At 39.0% G+C, this 27,473-nt stretch overlaps 2 protein-coding genes across 2 annotated transcripts in view; both read right to left on the reverse strand.

The window, feature by feature from the left end:
* Positions 1–1,237: 1,237 nt before the first annotated feature.
* Positions 1,238–4,619, reverse strand: LOC134790811 (transient receptor potential channel pyrexia). Its single transcript, XM_063761772.1, has one exon. The coding sequence runs from the start codon at positions 4,561–4,563 to the stop codon at positions 1,636–1,638; it is 2,928 nt and encodes a 975-aa protein (XP_063617842.1). The 5' UTR covers positions 4,564–4,619; the 3' UTR covers positions 1,238–1,635.
* A 9,397-nt stretch (positions 4,620–14,016) lies between these two features.
* LOC134796395 (uncharacterized) overlaps positions 14,017–27,473 on the reverse strand; it is a 108,721-nt gene continuing 95,264 nt past the window's right edge. Inside the window, exons 5-16 of the mRNA XM_063768596.1 lie at positions 25,933–26,062; positions 23,396–25,048; positions 21,652–21,948; positions 20,998–21,321; positions 20,665–20,808; positions 19,277–19,327; positions 18,193–18,608; positions 17,922–18,063; positions 17,449–17,556; positions 16,845–16,963; positions 16,133–16,428; positions 14,017–15,900 (exon numbers count right to left, since the gene is read on the reverse strand). Of these exons, the coding sequence (XP_063624666.1) occupies positions 15,713–15,900; positions 16,133–16,428; positions 16,845–16,963; positions 17,449–17,556; positions 17,922–18,063; positions 18,193–18,608; positions 19,277–19,327; positions 20,665–20,808; positions 20,998–21,321; positions 21,652–21,948; positions 23,396–25,048; positions 25,933–26,062 (3,868 nt within the window). The 3' untranslated portion in view covers positions 14,017–15,712. The remainder of the gene's footprint in view (positions 15,901–16,132; positions 16,429–16,844; positions 16,964–17,448; positions 17,557–17,921; positions 18,064–18,192; positions 18,609–19,276; positions 19,328–20,664; positions 20,809–20,997; positions 21,322–21,651; positions 21,949–23,395; positions 25,049–25,932; positions 26,063–27,473) is intronic.

Here is a 27,473-nt window from a genome sequence, read left to right on the forward strand (position 1 = left end):
CGAAAAAATTGACTGAATAAACTTGTAACAAATTAAATTAACTTTCATTTTGTATAAGTGGCCATGTCGCTGAGATGCATAGTTTCCGAGATATAATCGAAAAACCGGAAAATGGGACCTTCAAAGCCCCCTCTCTCCCCCCCGCTCAAGGGCTACGGCCGGGGACTTTTGATATGTTCACCTCCTAACTTGTCAAACCGAGTTACGGAGTCAAAAATTGTGTTCCGAGCATTTCCCTCTACAACTTTTGGAGCATTCGTTGCCTGACCTAAGTAGCTTATTGAATTTCTTTAAAAACTTTTCTGTAAAAGGTTGACGGGTGTTGGGTGTTTATATGATTTCGGTCGATTATTATCATTTGCATTGCCCATGATGACTTACTAGAATTACGAGCACACGAGACACTAATAGTAGTTTGACAAACCTTGGTTTTCAAGAGGTATTTTATATTGACATTTGCTGTCACAAATTTGCTGTCAGATTTAGTCGCAAACCGCACGCAAAGTGCACACAAATGTGTCGACACCTTGTTACGGAAAAGTGTAGACACGGCGACGACACTTTGTTTCGAAACAATTCTAGACACATTGTGTGGACTCTGTTACGACACATCTGACATTTAGTTACCACTTTGTGATTCTGCGACTGGAATGGTTATATGGGTCTTGACCGAAGTTAAGCAACGTCGGGCGGGGTCAGTACTTGGATGGGTGACCGTTTTTTTTTTTGCCGTTTTTTGCATTATGGTACGGAACCCTTCGTGCGCGAGTCCGACTCGCACTTGCCCGGTTTTTAAATACTATTTCTATTTAATAAATTAGATTGAAATATAAAAAGTAGGTGAGTTGGCCGTGACGTCACTACACACGCTTTCATATCAATTCCATATTAGAAAATCGTTTCGACAGTTTTAAAAAAGAAGCTGATTTGACTAGTAGGAAGAGTAGGAAAGTAGCCAATTATGTCATGATTGTTTCCTTGTTAAAGCGTGGCGTGGCAGTAAACTTTATTTCTACTGGATGTCAAATTACGGGTTTTAAAACTGGCACTACACACTACAATGACACAGTAATGATCTGGTTTCCTAGGATAGCGGTGCCGTCATATAGCGGCCGTCTCCATACAAAGACTACGACATCCATATTTAGCCGTATTATTTAGTATGGAGACGGCCGCTATATGACGGCACCGCTATCCTAGGAAAACCGATCTTAAGGGCGACAAACGAAAAAATATATAGAATGTGAAAAACTTTATTGTCATGATTGTCACAATTTTATTACGGTGCACTACCTACAATCACAGTGTTCGTTACAATCGACATCAAGAACATCAAAACAGTGTAAATATGTCGTAAGACTCAATAAGTCACAGTAATTTTTGCACACTCTGTCAGATGTTAAGACAGTAGCAACTAGAATAGGTACTTCTTCGGTACAATGCATTTGATGCCGATTGCATCGTATTTACTTAAAACTATTAAAAGTCTTAAAACTAGCCTTAAAAAACGAAAATATCACCTCTAAGTATTAAGTCCAAGCCCGTCTAACGAGAGTAACATAACAATACAACAATGCGATAGTTTATTGACTTGTGTACGATGGCATTGAAACTAAACGGTGCGCCATTATATCATCAACGAGAGTCAATCGTAACAGCAAGCGCTTGCTGGATGACCAGTTGCTGGGCACTGATCAATTTCTTCAGCTCGCGAACTTCCTGCGTCAGCTGGCGAACATTCTCGGAAGTTTCATCAAGCCTCACTTGCAGACTTCCCAAACCGGAATATCCTGACGAATACCCGTATTCTCGGTAACTAGAATCATTGTTATTCTCATACTTTTTAAAACACGAGTATGCTCCAGTAGTCGATCCATTTGAAGATATCGTATGCCCATACTGTTTTCTCATTTTTGCTATGTCGTATGCCGCCATCATGATATCCCTCGGTAGCCTTTTCTCGCTAGGATTTAACGGCTTAACACTTAGCACAACTCTATAAGCCTGTGGCGATACGAGAGCCGATGAGTGGAGTATTTTTAACAGACATTTAGGCAGATAACCGTTAAACAAGGCCAATTCCATGTAGGATATTAGTTTTGTTTGCCGGACGAGCTTCGAGAGTCCCGCTGTCTTCCTTAAACCTTGAATATCGTGTACCGCTATACCTACTAGTAGGTTCATGAGTACGACGGTGACGAACAGAAGAAATAACACATATGTTATTTGCGCCGAGAATTCTAAAAACAGGGGAGGGTCATTCCCGTCCGGCTCGTTTAGCAATAAATCTAAGTTAAGCTCTCCAATCATCATCGTCAAAACGGTAATAAAACCCATAAATGGGTTAGCGAAAGAAGATGAGTCTGGGAAAATGACACAAAAGCTTATGGTAAATCCGACCAAAATGCATGAGTATGCCATTAGTAATTTAGCAAATTCTTTTTGAACTTTTTGGTACATTGCCACATAAGTACCAAACACTGGTAGCTGCCCGATCATCATCATCAAGTTTGTCCATCCGGCGAGCACCGCAAAGGCACCGATGTGGTTTTGCCATGTGTACGTTATGTTTGTATAGATGTACGATATGAGAAAAACACTTATGATCACAAACCACTCTATTATATTCTCCGACTGCATGAGATATTGCCTGACGGTGGAGTAACCGGCTATACCATATACTTTTCTAAAAATCTCAAAAATCGTAATCCCAGCCAACACCCACCATTGCATTTCAATTACGAAGGGGTTTTTCCTTAAAAGATCTCCGAGAATAGATTGCTTCTGACACAATTCTTGCTCTTGTATAGTTTCTTCCATATCTTTACTACCATTGTAGCAATTATGCGCAAGCGCTGTTAGGACGTACAATGTTAGACCTAGAACGAATATGAAACTGAGAAATAATCTAGCTATGTAGTATTTGCGTATCTTTTCCCACTTGATATATAGGAAAGCTGAACATAACGGATGTAATAATACTTCCTTCTGTCCTTCATCTACAAACGTGTTAAGATAACTGATCTCACGTGGGTAGCAATGTTGTAAAATGCTACGGAAATCAAGTTCAAGCTCTACTTCTCTATTGGTAGTCTGAGAATGATGTAGAGTGATAGCGCAATCAAGCTTCCGCGTGATCATAGCTAGTGACGCTGGGGTCTTGCGGGCTATTACATTGAGAGCAGAGTTTCCTTTTTTAGACCTCGTAGTGACGTCAGCGCCGTGATATATGAGCGTCTCGACGCAAGCCGAGAGACCGTCGAGTGCTGCGAGGTGCAGCGGCGTAAAGCCATACTCGTCTTTCTTGTTAACGTTTGCACCCCAACTAATCAAAGTTTCAATGATATCACAAGCCGAATCACATTTTCCGATAGCAGCATGAAGCGGTGTTCGGTTATCGAAATCATTAGCATTTGGATCAGCTTTCCCTTGTCTCAGCAGTGATTCAACACATTCCAAACTAGCGGCGCGCGCCGCTAGGTGCAAAGCCGTAAAGCCTCTGTGATTCTTCAAGCTAGCATCGGCTCCTTTAGAGAGTAAGAGATCAACGCATTCTACAAATCCGCCGTCAGCCGCTAGATGTAGAGCAGTTGATTCCCTGTCTCCAACTCTCGTCCTAACTTTTGGATCTGCTCCGGGTGTATCCAGTAAGATTGCAAGGCATTGAAGCATTCCCAGATCAGCGGCAAGGTGAATGGCGTTAGTACCGCCAGGCTCAATTAGATTTACGTCAACGCCGTGTGAAATAAACAGTTTAAGACATTCCACGGAATTAGCTCGAACTGCACAATGAAGTAAACCACCTTCACAATTCACGTATTTGACCGCGGAATGGACTAAGGCACCTCGACTGATTAGTAAATTAGCCACTTGCACTGAATCTCCGAATGCCGCGCAGTGGAGTGGCGCAAAGCATCGTGGCATGTAATTAGGGTCCACCCCACGGGAAAGCAAAAAGTTTGCACATTCTGTAGACCCGCTGAAGGCTGCTACATGCAACGGCGATAAACCGAGCGCGTCGCAATATATCGGATCCGCGCCCGCTTCTACGAGTATTGGTAAAAGTTGTGAGAGTTTCAGGAACGCAGCCCAAAACAGGCATACATTCTTCTCTGCTTCGGTCGAAGAAGAAAATGTATCGATCGCTGTCTCCACGGTAATGACCCCCGATTCCAATTCGTCTAGCAGCCTTAATCGACCGCCGACGGCTCTCATTTGTTCATGTGCGCTCTGACGTATTGACTCCGCACAAATATGCGCAGTTAGATCGAGCGGGGGCTCTTCAAAGCTGTCATACATATTAGGGGCGCTCTCTGCAGGTGGTGAGGAGCCATAGGAGACATACTCCAAATGCCCCATGGATGGAAAGTCTCCTCTCTCGAGTGCTGCGGCATCTTGAGGTTGATTTTGAAGGGGCGGCGAGCTGAGGACGCGTGATAAGCGAGGGCGGTCCATGTTGGGGCGCGGACTCCAGGTGCCAGCGCGGGCGTCATCGTCGTCGGGCCGGGGCGAGCGGCTACCGCGCAACCAGCGCGGCGGGAGCAGGCGGCGCGACGTGGGCATGCGGGCGACGCGGCGGTGCGACGCTGAATGCCGGGCCCATTGTCCGCCAATTGCCGAGCCGGAGAATCGCACGCACCTCTTTGCTAGTAAGGCTAGGAGCACACATAACATGCTAGCGTTACTTTGGCTATTTTTATGCCTTATTTGAGTTGTTTGACAAATTGACTCAACTACAGTACCAATCAATCCACAGAACGACAATCTTAATACGTTAGATACGGTACTGTGCGATATTTACTACTACATAATATGTGTCAAGTACTCGTTACTCATTCGTTTTATATTTGCTCGTCATTTGTTATATCAGAAAAAAATGGGCATGTCTTTGACCGAGCGAGAGCGAAGTTCTCCATTTCATCTTGGACAAAAATGCTTTCGTAGGTCCGGATGTTCTCCTCTACAGCAACCGGTTATCGTGAAACTTGGTGAGTAGGTTCAATAATTATAAACATTTTTTTTGTGGATTCAGTTTTTGGAAAATTTTCAAAATGGTATAGAACTATGGGGGTTAGCGAGGTACAGCTCACAGAGCTACTAGACTAGTACACTATTTTTTTCTACAGAATCCCTTATACCTGTCGCGTCTAATGATGATCCCTATGACAGTTCAATTTTATATGGATATAACATTTTAGTAATAAAAATACGGTAACAAGTGTAACAACATATGTAACTTAAATTATTTTTTAGATTAAGCCCAATTATTATTATTGTTGCGGATGCGGCAAGCTGAAGACAGGGCGCTATGGCGCCCTTTAGGGGAGGGCCATGTCCAGCAGTGGACTACTATAGCCTGATGATGATGATGATGATGATTATTATTGTTCAGAGCCCACTGTGTCCCACTCCTGGGCAAAGGCCTCCCCCCTCTTTTTCCACTTGTCTCTGTTTAGTGATATATCTGGTCAGTTTCTCAAAAAGGAGTTCAAGTTATCCAGCCATCGCCCACGAGGTCTGCCGGCTCCTCGGTTAGACTCATGGTGCTCCCACTCCGTGGATATCTTAGCCCCCAAGTCCAGCATTCGGCAGACATGACCAGCCCAGTCCCACTTCAACTTAGCCGCTTTCCGAGCTCACTCTATTATTTGAGTCTTAGAACGCAGGTGTTCCAGACTCGATCCCATAATTTTACACCTAATATGCTGCGCTCTATAGCTCTGGCAAACCCCGAGTTGGGACTTCTGAGCTTCCGTCAAAGACCAGGTCTGAGCACCGTAGGTGAAAGTACGCTCATGTCCATGAGCCTACGTTTGAGTGACACAGGTAGGTCTCCCTTCATCAGGTGTTTCATGGACCAAAAGCTCTTCCAGGCGTTTTCGGTGCGTCCTTGGATCCAAACAAAATAAATTTGAAAGAACTGCCATTAGGGATCATTATTCGACGCGAGAGGTATAGTGGAGCGATACCACGCTATAAAAGATGTGACAAGTGTGTAGCGGGGCACTATCTTCCATGAAATTAACAATGCACCACTTGATTCTTGCTATTTACCAACATTTTAGTGATGATATCATTGTCTCATGTATGAACTGCGACCATAATCTGACCGGCCTAATGTAGGTATTTACTTGCATTGTATTGCAATGATAGATAATCAATTGAATTGTTTTATTTACCTTAACCTCTTATCAAGTAAAGATTTCATATTTTTGCCTAATGTAGGTATGTACCTATATATGAACATATCATATATTTCTATAGGTTCCATATGACCTCTACCTAGAGTCGTGTTTATATGTTGGTCAGCACCGTTCGTACGTGTGTATTTCAAATGTACGAGTAGGTACCTAATTATTTCATTTGTTCTTAGTTACTTAACCCTTATCTTGGCATTGTAACACCCGTGATACATGGAACTTTAAAAAATCTAGCAGGTTCACTTTATTACCTAACACAATAATTCTTCCATCAATATGTCGAGCTACCCTCCTTTTTTATAGAAAAAAATGAAAGACACATGTGTCATTGTAAATTAATTAGTAATAATCAACATGGAGTCATGGAGACAACAGATTTTGGTTCGCACTGGAAGTTTTGCATTTATTTCTTAGATTAGTATATATTTTTCCATATTATTTACGTTTTGATGCATTTACTATCTGTTAGTGCATAAATATTTACAATGCATTTGAATTTAAAAACATTGAATACACAGAATTTTACAGAAAACTGTTATGTATTATATTTGATACATTGCCAAGAACTCAGAAATGTACATATTGAAAGGATTGTATTACATTTAATACATTGCCAAGTTGTCGTCAAAATAGTTTTACATGTTTTTTGATTTTTTTATATTTGTGGGCTTACAAAACATGTTTCAAGTATTTTATTTATATTAGTTGTCGTATTATTTAGTTATTGAACTTTGATTTTTTTAAAGTACTAGATGTTATTTAACTGTATATTCGCACGCCGTAGCATTATTGCTACGCCGTAGCCCGTAGCACGGAAAAATATGTGTATGGCAAAAATGCCCCCAAAGTAAAAAAAAAATCTTTTTTATGACTTTTTATTATTTGTTTACTTTTCATATTTTCTGACGACTCAACTTTTTGCTGACGACTTTTTTGAAAGTTTACGGGATCAAATTTTCCGCCCATGTGATCAGGTATTCGTAAATATATTTTATTTTTACAGGTGTAATAGTCATCTGATGGTTTAGATTGCGTTTAATTAGCAATAAATGATAATTTCTGTTGCATTACATGTTTTATTTTTATTAAAATCCACATTTTTCTTCTAAAAAGTAGGTAACTATTTTGTTGAGGGATTGGCATTGTATTAAATATGATACATATGATTTTCAGAAACTGGAAAATCCTGGATTTTTTCCCTTATTTTTTAACAGTCCAGTATGCTCAATAGGTGACGAAAAACTATTTTTTTTTTTATATTTAACATATTTTGAGCCTTGCCAAGATAAGGGTTAAGTATAATAAACTCTCACGCTTTTCTAAACTAAATCCGTAGCGGTTAATTTGATTTGATTGTTCTTTTAGGTAGTAAAAGATAAAATTTAATTAGGGCAAGTTTAATAGTACTGTGAGTTTCCTTAGTCAAGTTATCTCTAATCTTTAATTAAGTAGTTTAGATAAGTAAAGGATACTTTAAGGAAGATCATGAGAAACGAAACAATCTTAATAATAAGGGGTCAGATTAAGGAAGCAGTTTCTTCACAAGATTTGCATCTAAGAAACCAGAAAACTACTGTATAAACTAGCTATACTAGTGGCTCTGTGAGCTGTAGACCTCGCGAGCAGAGCTTTAAATAACATGGTGCTAAGAGCTTTAAATATAGTAAATTAAAAAAAAAACAATACGAAATTTATGTGTAAAAAAATACAAAAAGTTATAATATCCCAGCATACAATTACTGGGGATCGAACCCAGACCCTCTGTGCAAACAGAAAAAGCGAACGTTTACAAACTGAGCCAAATAGTTCTTAGATGGGTTGACGAAATTTAGCTACTCCTTCTCAAATTAAAATTTGTTAAAATTAAATATCTCAATACCTCCGAAACCAGCGAAATAAATTTTCTGAATTTTTGGCCATTTAATCTATAAACATATCTCAAAAAGAAAACACTCGTATGGTACCGATACCACTATTTGTTTAGGCGCGAGCTATCACGACTCCGCCATTTTAAAAAAATTCAAAAAACCGGACGGACAAAAAAAATTTATTTAGACATCAGTGGCGGCGCGTCAAACATATCCGTAGGCAAGCCGGGGCTAATTTGGCTTACATATTTCCTTTACAACTCTGCTCAAACGTCCAAAACCAGGCAAGCCGGTGGGAATCGGCTTTTATGGACCCGCCGCCACTGTTAGACATAGAATCCAGTCCCAAAATTTCACGAGATTCGGTTAAGAATTGCGACCTGTAGAGGAGAACATCCGGACATACAAAAGCAAAATGCTCCAGTCGAAACGTAGACCTTCGCTACGCTCCGGTCAATTAGTAGGTAGGTATGTAGTATAATTTCAGGTAGTTAAGAAACCTATATTAAAATGGAAATGGATCACGTAAAGCTTCCTAAGTGGAGAAAATTGGTGAAAAGGACGACAGCTTAGGCCAGCGACAGCGAGGTATTTGACCCTTAAGACGAAAGTGGACGGCCCCCCGAAATCGCCTTTCCATACAAACGTAGTCCTCTTTTCACTCTAACAAAGTGTATATCAAGCATGTTTATATGTATTTTGTCTCACATTTTGCTTATGAGAGAGTGAGACGGAATAATATTGATATTATATTAATATTACAAATGTAATGGCCTCTATTTCAAGGCGTTAGAGTGCCTGTTCAAATACTTTTGACCACCTCGGCCGTTCCGATATATCGACTCTACGTCGACATCGACGATCTATCTACTAATGGCTCCTCTACACGAGGGGCCAGCGCCAGCCACTCCAAGGGACGCAGCCATGCGGTAGAATGAGATAGCAATATCACTTGCTCCCTCTAACGCATAAATGCGTCCCTTGGAGTGGCCGGCGCTGGCCCATCGTGTAGAGGAGCCATTAGTAGATAGAAGGTATGGAATGGCACCGTGATCTACAACACAATGTACAGTCAGCATCAGATATATCGGAACGGCCGAGGTGGTCAAAAGTATTTGAACAGGCACTCTAACGCCTTGAAATAGAGGCGTCTTTCTTTAGATATTTGTGAGCACCTTGGCAGCTCCGATATATTTGCTGGCGACTGTAGGTACGATACGATTGCTTATGACATGGAAAACCATTTCGGCAAACTGAATGCCAGGATACAAAATAATGAACAAGCAATTTTGTTCAATCAAATGTGCCATGCCATCCAACCATGGCCTTTAGCCGCCATTGTGCTTTGTTCCCACGGCTCATGCTTTGATCTGCTGATTCGTCACCGTCCGTTGCATCCGATACAGGCTGAATAACATGACGTTACCATGTCCGGTATAGGATTTGCGGACGGTATTGAAAACTATTGAAGGTGATGTTATATAACGTGTACCTACCTAGGTAAGTATGTGTATCTATCCGTATCAATCAACTACTCACCAAGATCACCAACAATGCTGGTGCATTTACAGGACGTAAATGGCAAATGGGCAGGGCGCATTGCTCATTAAATGAATTGTTGATAGGGTGGAATATTGCTGAAATGCAAATATCAATATCACGTACGCACGTACCGGAAAGTAGGTATAGGTAGTTGAGGTGGTTGCTAGGCCTACGAGAAGATCGGTGTCACTAACACGGCTGTGCTGGCACCATTCTTGGTGTCCGTAAGGCCCGCCATTACGAAATAATTGGTGTTGGTGTCACTAACACGTTACCGCTGTGCTGGCACCATTCTTGGTGTCCGTAAGGCCCATCTTTACGAAGTAATATCAATAGTCAATGATTAACAACTTATATGGTACCTATAACTCAGGAACGTGCTAAATACGTGCTCTTCACTTCACACAAATGGATACGGGGATTCGAACCCAGGACCACTATTGTTTCTTATATCTGGGTCATTCTCAAAAAATATGTTTGCGGCCTAATTGCCGCGACCCATATATTTTCATACAAAATGTATGAAAAGAGTCGTGGCAATTTGACGCAACCGCAGACATATTTTCAGAGAATGACCCATCTATATGGTGTTTAAATTTTCCAGATCAGCTACTTACTTATATATCATTATCCACTTCACTAACCATACCAGCAACATAGTACATCCTGTAAGAGATTTCTCGTTGCAGATATCTGGGAAGACCAGACCGAGATTCGTGTAGATAGGAGTCGAGGACTGTTGCCAGCCATCATGTCTAGGGTGAGTAGTATATAGTACCCAATTTAATAGAAAACGACATTTATAATATATATAAATAAATATAAATTTCGTTTGCCGACTACCTATGTAGATTAATTATGTACCTACATAATATGTATAGTTGTACAAATATTACGACGATCCATGGCCCATATCTTCCATGAAAGTAGGGCAGATGGATAAAGCTTAAAGTAGATAATCTTTCTATTTCCCAAACGACTGAATTGATTTACAGGCAACCATACAATAATGGGTATTCTAGTAAACTGCATAATTATAACCCGGTGCGCCGAGGCATACCTTACGGCCACTTAACCTATCAACCGCTGATCTCGTGCTTAGCCACGTGATTTCTGGGAAAAGAAAAACCTAACGAATACTGTCGGTTTGTCGTACCTAAATGCGGGTTAACCAGAACGTTTGAAACTGGTTTTCATAAAAGAGAGATATCTCAGAAACACAATGAATGGTAGAAAATTTACAACAATTGCTTATAGACTGGTTTTATTTTTCATAAAATCGATTTCTACTGGCAAATCATATTACTTTTTGGCAACCGGGTTTTTTAACCTAATTAGACCCCGCTGAATCCGAATTTGCCGGTTGCTTGATCGAAATCTTGACCGGAAGTGAGATATTTGACATTAAAGTCCCTTTTTTTAGTTTTTCGTAAATAACTCTTAAACTGTGGCGCATAGCAAAAAATGTTCTATTACATAAGTAATCTGCATAAAATTGCCTACAAGAAAGATTCAGTACAATTTTTCGCTAGGATCAATATTCAAAGCGAAGCCCTCTACACGCCTCTATTGTCAAGGCGTTAGTGTGCGTGTTCAGATATTATGGACACCTTGGCCGCTCCGATATATCTGATGGCGACTGTACATTATCCAATTTTTAACAATGTATTAGTCATTTACGAAAACCTAAAAATAGGGACCTGGAAATTGATTACAATTAACTTACCCCTTTCAATACCTCTTTAAATATTGATCGTAGCGAAAAAGTGTACAGAACCATTTTTGTGGACAATTTTATGTTTAATGTTTATGTATAATATTGTTTTGCAATGCGACGGGCCACCGTTTACGAGTTATTTACGAAAAACTAAAAAAAAGTGACCTGTGAACTGATTGTAATTAACTTTCTTCCTTTCATATCGCTTGAAATATTGATCCTAGAGAAAAGTGTTTCAGATATTTTTTGGAGGAAATTTTATGTATTACATATAATTTATTCTTAAAAACCTATTTTGCTATGGGACACCGTTTACGAGTTATTTACAAAAAACTAAACAGGGACTTTAATTAATTATTTATAATTTACCCGCTGCTTTGTCTTTTTAAATATTGATCCTAGCGAAAAGTGTTCTACATGTTTCTTGTAGGAAATTTTATGTTTATTATTTATGTATAAGATTTTTTTTGCTATGGGTCATACTTTTCAAATTATTAACGAATAAATAAAAACAAGGAAACTTAGAATTTATTATACTAGAACTTTCCCTCTTTATTATCTTTTTAAATATTGATCCCTGCGAAAAGTGTACTGAATCTCTTTTGTTCAAAATTTTGTGTAGATTATTATCGTTTAACAACATTTTTTGATATTGGCCACCGTTTATGAGTTATGTACGAAAAACTAAAAAAGGGACCTTAGAAGTGATTATAATTAAATTTCCCGCGTTAATATCTCTTTGAATATTAATCCTAGCGAAAAATTGTACTGAATCTTTCTTGTAGGCAATTTTATGCAGATTACTTATGTAATAGAACATTTTTTGCTGTGCGCCACCGTTTAAGAGTTATTTACGAAAAACTAAAAAAGGGGACCTTTAATGTCAAATATCTCACTTCCGGTCAAGATTTCGATCGAGCAACCGGCAAATTCGGATTCAGCGGGGTCTAATTAGGTTAAAAAACCCGGTTGCCAAAAAGTAATATGATTTGCCAGTCGAATCAAGAAGGAGAGCGATTTTGAATTTTTATGTCTAGTCTATTATAGGTAAGTAAGTACTGAAGTTTATTCGTTTATTAACAGCGCTTTTTTATTTGCATTGGCAGCTGTATCTATTCTGGCAACGCGGCAACGGTGTGCACTTTTTAAATTCTCTTTCTCATTTTGATTTGGTAGGTCTGGCCGGTTTATTGTGAACTTGGATGTGTAAAAGTTAAAATTTTGAAGCTTTATTGGTCATATTCCCTATGGTAGTGGTTATCAAAGTTCACTAGACCCATAGTTTAGGAAACGTTGCCCTATGGTAATATCCCTAAATATTACACTGCTTTCATGTTGAGAATCAAGTCTTTCAGCATGTTTTCTACTTGCAGAGCAAAAGCAGCAGCGCACAGCTAGTCCGTTATAGGAAGCAATAGGTATAAAGGAAATTGCTGATTAGCTGTAAGGATACCTCTTTATCAGAGAGTTAAATCAAGCTTACCGTTTATTTCTGTTGTATTCCGTTATAGTTGATAACATAAATAATGGGTATATAAGTACCTACGTACCTAGGTACATAAAATATTCAAACATGATTCTAAACTCACTAAAGTGCAGTCAATGTCAAAAATATGTTAACACTTCCGCAGCTTCTTGTGTTATTTAAGCCGTAAAAAAACATGTTTTTAACGTCGACTGTGCAGAGCACCTGACTCGTCCATCAACGACATTTTTTGCCTCCCTAGATTAGATTAAGTAGTTGATAAAACATGATGCCTTATGTTATGAATTCTAATCTTCTTGTAATGTAGGTTAGAGGTTGTTCAGTATCATAAAATTCATAAAATATAAGCCGGATCTCACTGGTAAAAAATGTTGGCCGTTGTTATTCGCATCCAATTAGAATGTCATTGTAGTAGTTGTCTTACTTTTATTATGCCATTGAAAATCTAGTAGTTAAGTCCTTTTCCAAAACAACTTCTGTGCATATCAGATCTGTGGTCAGTGTATCCTTTGGGGCTGTCCATAAATTACGTCATCGATTTTTGGCGATTTTTGACCCCCCCCCCCCTATAATCATCCAAAAATCATGCTTCAAATGACCCCATTTCCTCCTACTTCATGCTACCGTCATCCGATGTCCAGACCCCCCCCCCCCCTAATTTGAAATGACGTAATTTATGAATAGCCCCTTTGCAGGGGTACAGTCAGCATCAATAGTTGCGTATGAAACAACACGCCAAAATTAGCTGCCACCCTTGAATACTTTTCCATATATATCTCGACTGTTCGCGTTCAAAAGTAATGACTAAGTACCTTTTTGTTAAGCTGTATTGTTGATACTTTTGACCTTATGGTCAGATTATTCTGACCCCCTTATTCATAAACGCGCTACAAACCTCAATTAGCTAATAATCGTCTGTCATTTTGACTTATGTATTTGGAAGAAAGGGATAAAACATAATGTAACTAAATCAGGCCCGTAAAGTTTTATGAATAAGGGAGTAATACGCTACTTTTGATGCTAACTGTAATAATTGCACTTAGGATTTTCCTTTAATATTGAGGTGTGTTGCTATTGTCATTATGTACCTGTCATTAACACAAGGCACAATGATACAAAAGTCTCATTTTATTGTTACTACATCCAATTTAAGATATTATAAATTTATAATTAAAGAGGTATTTAGTAAAATAAAACAAACTGTTAAACCAGAAATATTTATTGTTACATAGTTTGGAGTTGGAGCTTCTCACCATCATATATACTTATTAAAAATATACGCATTAGAGTAGAAAAGTCTAATAACCTGAACAATATTCGAAGAGTAGGTATAGTTCAAAACAAAATCAAAATTAGACGTTAAGACGTGGAGAAGTACAAAATAATCATTATAGATTTTTCTATACAAAATATTAAATCATACACATATTTGGATTAAATGTCTCTTTTACACTAAAATACTACCTATTAAAGCTAACCTGTAACATATTCTACGACATAAATTAAATCTATTTACAAAATATTACAATTTACTTTGTTGTTCTTTTTAACAATAATGCATTGTGTAAAAAGGCATATCTACATTCAGGCCTCTTTCACAGGACAATAGTGCCATTTAAAATGAAATAACTCGATATATTATGTGCAAACTTACTCATGTTCAGTGTTTATTAATAACGTATAAGTAAACGTGTTACTTTCTTGCTATAATCAAAAGAAAAAAACTTTACATGGCACAAAAAGTCGGAAACGAAAAAAGTGCAAAATTACAAAGCTGCCAAGATGATCGTTTATTGGTGTGGGTATGCTATTTGCCTCTTTCTGAAGAGTGCTTTATTTCTTGCAATAGCGCGAATCACCTGCCTCAGGCCGTTTTCTTGCAGCATACCTACTGTCTATGACATGACCACATGACGGAACACCTTCAAACCTATGATATCTAATATTATAATCCTACAATACTTTGCAGATAACAATGAATTAGTGATTGGCATCATATATGAAGACTAAACTCATGAATTCAACAATCACAAAATACATTTCTCTAAATCATATTTTGCATTAAGATTTATTACAAGACCATAACAAACCAAACCTATGTGCATTGTGTACTAAAATACGGTTAAAATACAAAAGCGTGCATAGCGGACTCAGAAGCTAGCTGAGTCGCCGAGACGTTTTGGAGATGAGTACGAACAGAAAAACTGACAAACAGCGACAGGCTGCCGAAGCCGTTGTCGCTGTGCCATATAATGTTCCTGCTACTTCCATTCCATATAATACTTACCCAATTCAAGTTTGCCGCTCATGTATAGTAGCCGCAAATGAAACTGAGGACCGTATACTACATATCCAGTATACCTAGTTGCAAACTTGAATGGTGCAGCTTTACAATTAAACTTTTTTTATGGCTATATTATTTCAAGCCCTTGAACTTACATCGTACCTAAATCGTCATAATCTTTTTAATCTTCGTCAGTTTCTTTCAGCCTTAGTTAGTACAGCTCTTACAAAAACTGCAAGTTGAAGGAAATAACAACGAAGATTTTAATATGACTACAATAAGCTCAGGTACATTTTTATTTTGAAGGCGAACGTTAATTTACATATTTGGATATTTACTGTCTGTTTTTAGGTACTTAGATAATTAAAACAAACAAAATCACGTGATTCACGCACGGCGAATAAACATCTACGATATTGTATCATCGGCCGAATAATCGAGCCACGGGGATTTGTCTGTTCATACCTTAAGCACTTCAAAGAGCAGCCTGTAGATGAACCAATAAATTGAGAAAGTGCAGTCAAGGTCAAAATTCAAACAACAAATTTGTAGAATTAATATAGTCCTCTGCACTCATCGATCACGTACACTGTAAGCTACTGTAGTGGAGCACTACTAGACAGCGCTGTACTTGCGGCCGTCGTCGCCGCTGTAGCAGTGGTGGCAGTGCAGGCGGCGCGCGCGCACGCGCACGTCGGCGCCGGCGCGGCCGTCGCCCAGCGCCGCGCCGCACACCGCGCACGTGAAGCACCACACGTGGTAGCACAGCGACAGCGACTCTATTATCATGGCGGCCCCGCGACCTGCACATAGACCAGACCAATACAATTAAACATTTGTAACTCTGATGCAACTAGTGAAGAAATCATATTTTTTTATAAACTGAAATTAATACCTACCTATATATCATATTCTAACTGACCAAGACAGACCTGGCACTGGAGGCCTAGGTCACTCAAAGTATTCAATTGACCTGATTCTGCACATCACGCGAGCTTCATACATGAAGTTTGGTTATAACAAAGTGAGACTTGCCTAATTCCTCTCCACAATGCGAGCACTTTCTTCTCCCGCTCACGCTCAGCAGCTTATCTTCTCTCGGGTCACTCTTCGCTTCTCTCTTCTCCAAGCTTTCTATCCTAGGCGAGATCTTGGCGTTAGGCGAGGTCTGCGTTCGGGATTGTTCTCTAATGTCTGGTCTGAGTTCCCGGAGCTCCCTCGGGGAGGAGGTGGTTCTGAGCGGAGGTTCGGGCCGGATGGGAGGGGGCACGGTCGGCCGGTCCGTATCGGCGCGTATTAGACGTTTGTATTCTTGCGGCAAATGTTGTTGGCTGAAAAGTAACGCAATCATAATTAAGAAATTCCAACAACGGCAAGTTTTATATTTAGGTTATTGCGTTTCCTAGTAAAATGAATCCGTTCTGCTAATAATGCATAAGCAGCCCGTAAAAATGTAGGCTATTATACTCTCAATGTTACAATACATGGGGCCCATTTCTCGAACGATATTAGACTAGTATTATTAGTCCACAAACTGTCAAATCGTATGGGTTGCCATGACAATACACCAATAATATTAGACTAATATCGTTCGAGAAATGGGCCCCAGGACGTCTACGTTGACTTTATCCCTCAGTATTAGAATCTCACTCACATTTACTGAAGTGACATCACACAATCTCGGCACAGTAGAGTGCCAATTATATGAGTTATAACAACGACATAAGGTTAAGGTTCTTGTAAGTACCTTGTGCTAATGTGATGCATGTTGAGTAGCGCCGAGGCTGGCATGTCCTGATGGTAGGAGTGCCTCTGCGCGGCGCGCAGTTTGCTTCGTTGCTCGTCTATACGCCTTTGTTCTGCCTCCTGAAATCACACTTACGTTAACTACCTATCAACCATACGCGATGTATCTGACTCTAATTATCTAGAAATTTTCAGACGTCCGGTTGGACTTTTGGTTTAAATAAAAAACGACCAATTTATCAATGAAGAAAACGGTTTATATGTGAATCATGAATATGACGTCTTTTCAGAGAGTACGTAACGTCTTAACTTCCACAGGATTATTGGTTAGGTACATCAACCGACTTTCCTCTTGTTTCATCTAGCCAATCTCGTCAGATCTGTCGCGATCTCTCTCGCATTTTCCATTTCCCTTGCATATCTATTAAGTCGGACCAAGCTAATTCTGCACGGACTTAACAAGGACAGAACAAAGTGTGGATGTCATCACAAACGACAATTGTGAAGATGTGACGTTTATAATGACACTCCACACTTTGTTCTGTCGGAGTCATGATGAGTTAGCTAAGACGGACTATCTCCTTGATCCTAGCTCGTAAACTGACCTGTATGAGCCAATGCTGGTTGTAGTTGTACCCCGCAGGTTTGCGCGCACGCTGCGCCAGCCATTCATTTCCCGAGATCAGCTTCGGCGTTGGAGCTGCGCTTAGTGCCTGAAATATACATGTCGAGGATAACTATAGCTCCAAATTGGCACCGTAATTATTAATAATTGTGTAATTTCGAGAGGCGGGTATATGTGCTTCCTTTACAGTTTTATAAAGTATTTACCCTTACTGTTAAAACAATTTGGAAAAGAAAATTAACGATCAAACACTTGCATGGTATTCGCCATTTTGACAACGTTCAATGTTTGAAGCAATATTGAAGATATATGTAGCTACATGAGACGAGAAGCTTCTCGTACTTTGAAAGTTTTCTGGAGTCAAATTATAAGTTTTATTGCACGGTGACATATGGCTTTTATTGCACGATTTTGTCCAAATCTAGTCTAAAATGCTGTCGAAGTTATTCTCACCTGTAAGGTATGTCGAGTCATAGGATGGTAGTTGCCATTAGGCATCACCGGAGCAGGCGCCGGCGCAGGCTTACATCGTAGCTGCACATGCGCCGTGCGCTCTACGTTGGCATATTCCACCGCTGACGGCACTCTGCTACTCCTGTAATTATTAGTTTACAAATACAGTTAAGTAACTAACTTAGTATTGATACTTCAAAGCTTGTTCGATCAAATAATTGATTGAAGGGTTTCGCTAGAATTAAACTTTTGTAAACACTTTTAGAATTACCTCATAGTAATCTCTCTTTCAATGGACTCCCGAGTCCTTGGTTTCGGGGGTAGAACAGGCTGCGGCGGCCGTCTCCTTACATCTTCCTTGCTGTCTTCATACAACACCTTCCGACTCTCTTCCACACCAAAATGCCTCTGTATATGCTCTTCCGACACAAATGGCTTCCTTTTTATACTCTCATCATATTTCACTTCTGGCTGAGGCTCCACAGGAGTATAGGGCTCATTTACTAGTAAGTTGGGCATTGAGTGTCGATGATTTTCACTAGCAGCCTTCCTTAGAGGTGGTTTCTCGGATACATCCTGAACAGATTTCTGGATGATCCTTGTCTGATCCCTCATTAAATTATCTCGCTGTCTTCTTAACTCTTCTTGTTCCAATTGCAAAAGTTCTCGTTCAAAACGCAGAACCTCCTAGTTAGGAATTTGGCATTAGTTTTGTAGTCTGTTTTGTTAGTTTTTTAGTGCAAGGCTTATACTAGCGTGCATTGTGTTAAAGTTTTCGAACATTTCGGTTAACATACACCTTGGTTACCACTAGCTTACGATTGACAAATGGTTTTATACCTTATCGTAATAATCATAAAGTCTTCAAGAATCATCCTACCGGGTGCGTGCTTCAAACATCGACCTTATTCTATTAACGCTAAGATAGAAAATCACACGTATGAAAACTGTGTGTCAATCACAAACTAAAAGTAACTCACCTGCATAGTTTCGGCTATAAAAGACTTCTACTCTCTTCTTTGTGAATTTCTTTTTTTATAACGAATTTCTGTCTTTTTTAGGGTACCTACCATTATTTTATTACTTTCTTCATTGTGCCTTGTAAAATCTATTCGACACCAGTTCGAAGCATTGTTAAAACGTAATACTAATAGATCATTCCATTAGAAATTTTACAAACATAAAGAGGGATATCAGGCGATTTCCGAGCAGTTTAGCTCATAAGAGACAAGCTTTAATAATGAATTATATAAGGTATTAAATAGTGAAGAATGAATGGATGAAACAATAATAATATGTAGGTATGTGAACCGAATGTGTGAGTGTGAGTTTTTAGTGTAAAACATGTCAGTCACCTTTGTGTGAGCATCGTCGTGCCCGTCAGGCCAATCCTCGTTAGTGCGTCCCTGCAAGGGCGGCCATCTTGTTAATGTTATTTACACAAAATATCAGACACTCGTTTATGGAATCATAAATGTTAGATACAATTATTATTCAGTTAACACAAAATATTAATTGATTATGATTCCATTGTAAAATGTTTCGGTAATGATTATGTAATGGGTTTGAAATGAAGTAAAACATGTCGTATAGCAGGAAAAACAGCGCTAGTAAGAAATATTACCATGCATTGTATACTACATATTCTACAAAGGTGCGTAATATTTATAAATAAAAGGCAGTAATATAGTAACATAAATATTTTTTATTTAATCGCTAAAATGACATACTTCGACTAACCAAAACTACTTTCCTACAATACATAACGAGCAAAATCATTCTCGATACATAAATAATTGTGTTTTAAATACAATAAAAGCATTAGAAAAGCAGGTTTTGTTAGTTTGGCAGCTTTACATAGAATGTACCAATTACCATGAAATAATATAAAATAATAGTGCACATGAACACAATTTTTGCTAAGGACTTTGAGTCATAAACATTATAAAGTCGTTTATCAACTTATTTTCAGGTGGCATAGTGCCAACTTTACTTGCTCATCTATGATCATACTCAAAGCACTTAGCAGAAACTAGGTTTAAAGAAAAACACTAGTGCTTAAAATTTACAGTGCTCATTAAGAACTAGATTTTCTAGAATCACTAGCTACTGAAAATTATATGAGAATTAAATACAATATTTACCCCAAAATAAAATCTAAACCACTACGAGATCTACTCTTGACTAACAATCCAATAATATATATTAAGAGGAAACATCTTCCAAATAGCATTACTACTACGAAAAATATAGAAGAAGATCTAATAAACTACATACAGAAATATTTTGTACTTCGAAATTATAGTTAGGTAGTTGGACCCAAGATAGCACCTTGTGGTATCCTACTCTAGAAAGAACATGGAGCACTTATTACAATCTTAGATATCTGTCAACACAACAAACCAGTTCTGCATAGCCTCTTTGATTCTGAAGTATCACAATGATAATGTTTAGATGGCAATGTTGCACAGATTAATAATTCAAGAGTTTTCAGTCAATATATTTACTGGAATATTACTCTTTTTCATACTACAAAGGCAATCTCCCAAAAGTTACATTGAGAAATGATTTAACTGCATGAAGTCACGGATTTTAAATCAGCTTAACCATTTTTCTACTGTGGATTGTGATCAAAAAGGTTCTATAGTAATTAATACGATAATTTTTGACATTTCTGACAATCACTGTATACTATTTACCTAAATTACCTTTACTCCATTAGCTAGGCATCCTATTGGTTTACCTGTTGTTCCTGTAGCTTCTTGTCGAGATTGTCGATGTCAGGCTGCGCCAGGTCCGTCAGTTTGGAGGTCAAGTTTGAAGCGAAATTGTCAGATTTCTTTGAAGTTTCTTCTTCGTCTGATGTTACCGTTACGTGAGTGTATGGCTGGAATATAGACAAATATAAAATTAGACTCAAAACGTTTCATTGAGGCTTGTAACATTTATTAAGACAACTCTACAAGTGTTACCTCATTTTATTACAACTGTACCTAAAACTTTCTGATCAAAACTAAAGGCTGAATTTAAAAACATGTAGGTACTTGGTTCTTAGACTTTTGATCAAAATACATACCTCACTGTTCTGTCTGCTGTGAGGATTCGACGTCTCCGGCGACGACTGCTTGTACCACGCTTCCGCCGACGGTCCTCGATCCACATCCACTCCGGAATCTCTACTGTCTCTTAACTTGGCATTGTCATGAGACAGTGTTCGCTTGTAGAGAAGTTTCTCGATCTTCGTCTCCTCTTGAAGGAAGGACGTGATGTCGGGCCGAGGTGCGGAGAGGTCAGCGTCGAGGTAGTCGTCGACTTGGCCTTCGATGCCGAGGAAGCTGGTGCGTTTGTTGCGGATTTCCTTCTTTATTCTACGCGCAGAACTTGTGTGCTTGAAGTTACCCTGTAATTGGTCATAAAAATTTGATTACTCTAAAAATCTAAAGTAGAATACCTAAGTATGCCTATGGACTTCTAGATGACATAAAACAAAAACAATTTATTGGGGCCATAGAGTCAAACTCAAATGGGCGACAATGGCTTTTCTGGATTTAATTTAAAATAATCACGAAATAGAAGTGGTTTTGTAAAATCTCTATGTATATTTACACAATAATTTTACATCAAGGTTATCATAATTAAACACGTTCTGTTTTGCCTATCTCCCTGTTTACAGAGCCATGAAAAAGAGTCTGGGCTTAACTAGTTACTAGGTCAATGTATTTTGACTTACATTGCCAAGAAGTTCATCATCTTCTGTAGGCGGCGGAGGTGGCTTTTCTTTTGGAGGTTCCATAACATTGGTAGGCAAATCTAGTGGGAAAGCTGCTACGTTATCTACCGAGTTTTGGAAGAACATGTCCATGTTCTCATACAGAGGCGTAACTGTCTTCTCCGTAAAGTCAAGGACATCATCTGTCTTAGCTTCTGTATGTTTTGGTTCTTTTACAGAATCTTCCATGGTGCTCTTGTTGACGCAACTGTCTTCAGAGTCCAGCTCTTGGAAGGCCAGTTCTAATGCATCGATTACCTGAAAAGTTAGAAAATTACATAAATAAAAACGTAACGTGTACTTAAAATTGTTCTAACATTTAAACAAAAAAAATCCCAAAAAGCAGAAACTAAACCACAAACATTCTTGTTCATTAAGATACTATTATAAAACGAACATTACAAATTATTTGGCAAATACGAACAATATGCTCATTTGCTCAATTATTAAACGTACGCAATGACACATTAACAAAAGTCCCATGCAAGAAGAATGAAAACAGTAGCATACCATGCAGCGCAAATGATGTTAATGAAGCGAAACTACGTACGATATAGGCTTACCTTCCCATCACCCAAGCTGATGCAATTAAAAGCTAAGTAACCTATGAGCTCTCTCCGGCCGCTCTTATCAGACTAACGTGTACAAGTCATGATCACAAGATAACGACCTTGTTTGCCAATGATATCATTAATGATAATGCTCTAGTGCCGTGTCCTGATTTTCTTTCTAATAAATCTGAATGTTCCATTAATGTGAATGAAAATAAATAAAACCCATACATAACAGTGTAACATATATTTTTGATAATGAATTTACAAATATCACGTTTAAGAATAAATAAACTAAATTGAAACTAATGGGTCTACGTTAAAATGGTGTATTTGTATATAAATAAGAATATATTATACATGATGTCAAAATGGGTACTATAAAATATGACCCTGTATGCAGAGTAAATCTAATCTACATTTTATTATTAATGAAGTGGTCTGCTGATGCTGCTGGTAGAAATTAATGACATTTGAATTAAGACGTGAAATGGTTATTACTTATTAGGTTACGGTGTTTTTGGACACTTTTACTTAACGGTGATAATTACGGTTCTATAGTTAAATTTGTGAAGTGGTAGCAATATATTATGATTACAACATTAATTACTGTTAATAGAATGTGGATATTTAGGTTGTGTGCGAGATCAAGAGATCATATTGACTCAAAAATTAGTCCATTTCGTAGGTCTCTCATCAGTCTTGCGTCAACAGCAATTTATGAGAAAATGAATGGACTACCATAACCTAGGCCTCGTTTAGGCGTTGTTTTTGGCACTACAATCGCTCGAATTTAGTACAGTTTTCGTAACTACTTTATTATTAATGAACAAAATAGTTTTTCGTCTGTTGGGCTCGATGTTGCGTTTGGTCCGTTTCTGCCAGAAGGGGTTAAAATCTTGCGAACTACTTACCGTGGCGTCTATGTTAGCTGTAACATCACGAGTGGTTTTCATGTTATTATCATTAAATGTTTGACTACGTGAGTTATTACATGGATCATGATTGACAGAGTCTTTAACTGAGCATTCGGATGTACACGTTACATCGGTGAAATTGTTAGTAAGCGTATGATTATCAGTTAATGTTTTTAGCGTTTTAATGGAATTCTTTGGTGAAATGTTAGTAGTAGTAGTGATATTAGAGACAGTTACCATTGGCATGCTCTTGCGGTTAGTAGGTTCATTAGTAGTGCTAGTTTCCTTAACGTTAGTATTGTTTCCAGCACCAGTGTTTTTGTTGTTACATAATTCGTTTAAGTTGAGGTGAATAGTCATCTTGCCCTCGAACACCACCGTATCACCCTCCGAGCCCGTGGAGACCGGCTCATTCAAACTTACACTAGTATCCTGATTATCCAAACTCTTAAGCGTATCTTCATCTTCCTTATCCATCTGAATTTCCGTCACTTCTTCAGTAACGCTAAGTTCCTCTGGTTGTGATAACGCTTGAAGATAGTTACTTGCGCTATCAGAATCTGCTTTGCTGATATCCTGAGCTTCCTCTTGTGCAATTTCTTCAATAACAATGTCTTCTGGTATTGATTGTATGGGTTGAGACACTATTTCCATAGGTTCTTCAATTTTGATTGGCTCCAATGCTATCGCACCATCTTCGTTAGAGGACTCGTATTCAGATATTTCAACCATCGGCTCTCCTATTGGAGAAGCTACTTGTGTTAAGTCTGCGATATCATCTGCCGGAGCAGAGTCTCGTGCGGTATGAATTCCACTATCTTCAGTTTCAATATCACTTTGGGCAGTGTTGTTCTGCATATCAGCGCAATCAAAATCTTCAAAACTTTGAACTCTTTCAAAAGAGCTGGGTGATGTTTGACCATTAATGTCTAAACTGTCAAGAGAACGACAGAAACTCTGCATTTGATTTTCTATTCCTGTCAAACTGGCTTTTAATGAGCTCTGCATGAGATTATCGTTAAAATCCTCTTCTTTGGCTACTGGTTTTTCCGTAACCATCATTTGTTCTTCTACCAATATCTTAGGTATTTCCTTGTTTTTTGCTGCGTCTAAACATGAAAGGCGCTCTTTAAGACTCATAGACACTTCTTTTACCTCAGTTTTGGTAATCTTTTCCTCTTCTGATGTTTGTGACTTGAGACTTGAGAGACGCTCTTTCAAAGACTTTGCATTACCGAGGTCTCCATTTGAATGTCTTTTAGCCTTATCAGGTTCTGTAGATGCAGACTTGACCTTTTCGAGTTTAAAAAGCCTCTCTTTTAGTGGTTTCACTTCTGTAGGTAACTTGTTCAGGTCGCTCGTAGATTTTTGAATATGTGTTTCTTCCGTGAACCTTTCTAAACTGGAAAGTCTTTCTTTTATTGACTTTTTATTTGCAATATCAGGTAATTTTGGTTTGTTTTGTGACTCTTGTGAATTTTCTCTTTCGAACTGTTCTCTTCGTTTGTGTATATCTACCTTAGGTAGGTCTTTCTTCTGGTTATTATTTCGTTCGTCAGCTCTTTCCCTTTGGAACGAGGAAACTTTTTCCTCTATTTTGTTGCTGACTGACGTTCTGATTCTGTTTAGGTCACCGTTGATTTTATCTGGGGACTTTTCTTTGGAATTGTTAACGACAGTTTTGACGATAGTGCTGTTGGTTTGGGAGATTATTCGTGACTTGTAGCCCTCGATAGCTCCTTCATAAGTGTACTCCTCAGGTTCAGGGGAGCTGATTGTCATGGTCGTGCAGGTGTCGTATTCGTTGGCGCTGGAGCCCAGCTTGCGGTTATCGCAGTTCGACAAGTTGTCGACGTCTGAATGGTTCTTGTCTAAATCCATTCCATCGCTCTGGAATTCATAAAAGATAAATTATTTTTATATTTTTAGAAACGATGGTATAGGTTACAAAAATATGATTAGTATTGACAATATACTAGTATAATGGGATTTTCAAATAGAGTCTTGTCTGGACCGAAAAATTTGCAGCTGTAGCAAATTTTTCGGTAAACATGAAGAAGGCCACATGCCGTACTTACGGCTATTTAAGCTGTTTGTGTCGCTGAGTTCGTGCCCGTCATCTTCCGCGTATAGCGAGAGGGTTTGTCGTCTGTTTCTGGTTGACTGTACTCGTACAGCCAAGCTGCGTGTGCTGCATTGCAGTCCTCGCTGAGGCTGCTCTTGGTGCTTGAGGTGCCGATGCCGAGGTCGCTGAGGTCGTGCTCATCGTACTCCGCATAGATGCAAGAGGGTCCATCGTCTGCTCGCTCTGTTTACCGTACAGTACTTACAGCCAAGCTGTGTGTCGCAGTCCTCGCTGAGGCTGCTCTTGGTGCTTGAGGTGCCGATGCCGAGGTCGCTGAGGTCGTGCTCATCGTACTCCGCATAGATGCAAGAGGGTCCATCGTCTGCCCGCTCTGTTTACCGTACAGTACTTACAGCCAAGCTGTGTGTCGCAGTCCTCGCTGAGGCTGCTCTTGGTGCTTGAGGTGCCGATGACGAGGACGCTGAGGTCGTGCCCATCGTACTCCGCATAGATGCAAGAGGGTCCATCGTCTGCCCGCTCTGTTTACCGTACAGTACTTACAGCCAAGCTGTGTGTCGCAGTCCTCGCTGAGGCTGCTCTTGGTGCTTGAGGTGCCGATGACGAGGACGCTGAGGTCGTGCCCATCGTACTCCGCATAGATGCAAGAGGGTCCATCGTCTGCCCGCTCTGTTTACCGTACAGTACTTACAGCCAAGCTGTGTGTGTCGCAGTCCTCGCTGAGGCTGCTCTTGGTGCTTGAAGTGCCGATGCCGAGGTCGCTGAGATCGTGCCCATCGTCCTCTGCGTACAGCGGGAGGGGCACCCGTCGTCTCCCCGCTCTGGTGACAATGAGAAACAATTATTAGCTATGTATGTTTTTTTTATTTGACGTTCGTTAAAGCAACTTTTGTTAAGATAAGAGTTTTCCACGATAAATTTAACCAGTCATTCACATTCGTTCGATATAAGTGCCTTAAAGATGCTAAAAACCCAAATAGCTAGTTTTTGACCAAGACGAAAAAACGGATACTTTTATTTTTATGTCGATAATATTGTGACGTAATCTAACGAGCACATGTGTAGCGAATTGTCATTTTTCTGTTTAATAGCCATATGTCACAAAAAACTGAACGACTCGTTCTAGCGTCTAAGAAGTCAAGTTTAAATAAATATTAAAAGGTCATTTTTAATAATAGACTAGTCACGTCTGTTTGCTGTTAGTCAGCCGAAACAGGGGATTCCAAGACGTTGCGTCAATTTGTACAAATAGACGAGCCCAAGATTTGCGTTAATGTCATATAAACATAAACTCATATAATATGTACAGTTAGGAGTGGTGCTGTTTGTACTGGCTGTACTGCAGAAAAGCTAACCCACCCGCCTTAAGCAGGGTTTATTAAGCCCTACTAATTGATGTAAATCAAACGTAACAGACATCGACATTGACTGTCAACTTTTCAAGGTGAATGTCAAATTAGAATATAACACCTGCCAGATAAACCGGCGGATCACGAAAGTGAAAACTTGACACGTGCTCACTTTCGCTGTCACACTTTCGGAAATTTGCATAGAAACTGACGAGTTTTTAACACGAGATGCCATGGGCATAATTAATTATACTAGTGGCTCTGTGAGCTGTAGACCTCGCGAGCAGAGCTTGAAATAACATGGTGCTAAGAGCTTTAAATACACCGTGTTTTTTTTGATTTCCGTTAATTTCAAGGGTGCATTCCTGAGCTTAAATCAAGTAACTTTCTCAAAGACACCGATGTTCTAATTAAGTCCATTTCGGAGATAATCCATAATTTATTTTTTTACTATAAGGCCTCTACAAGCGTGTACACTTGCCTTAGGGCCGGCTTACATATTGATTAGTGTTTAGAATGAGTTCATACATTTGCTACTAAACTTAAGTACAATCTCGGTTGATTGATGTACGAAATGACATTGATATGTCACAGATTTCAATTGTTTGGTTGAGTTAAATGTAATGCCCGTGTTACAACAACGCTATATGCTACATTTAATTACTTTTTAAACAAAAAAGAAAACAAAAAAAAAATTTTTTTTTTGAAAATTAACTATGCCATTAAGTTCTTATAAACGTACTTAACTATACCCCGAAGTTAACGGAATTCAATAAAAACACGGTGTATAGTAAATTAAAGAAAAACAATACGAAATTTATGTGTAAAAAAATACAAAAAGTTATAATATCCCAGCATACAATTACTGGGGATCGAACCCAGA

Source organism: Cydia splendana, chromosome 1 (assembly GCF_910591565.1).
Source record: "Cydia splendana chromosome 1, ilCydSple1.2, whole genome shotgun sequence".
In the NCBI taxonomy this organism is placed as follows: domain Eukaryota; kingdom Metazoa; phylum Arthropoda; class Insecta; order Lepidoptera; family Tortricidae; genus Cydia; species Cydia splendana.

What these genes read in the sequence shown, in the direction of transcription:
- LOC134790811 (XM_063761772.1), bottom strand. Translation starts at nt 4,563, where the DNA reads ATGCCCACGTCGCGCCGCCTGCTCCCGCCGCGCTGGTTGCGCGGTAGC.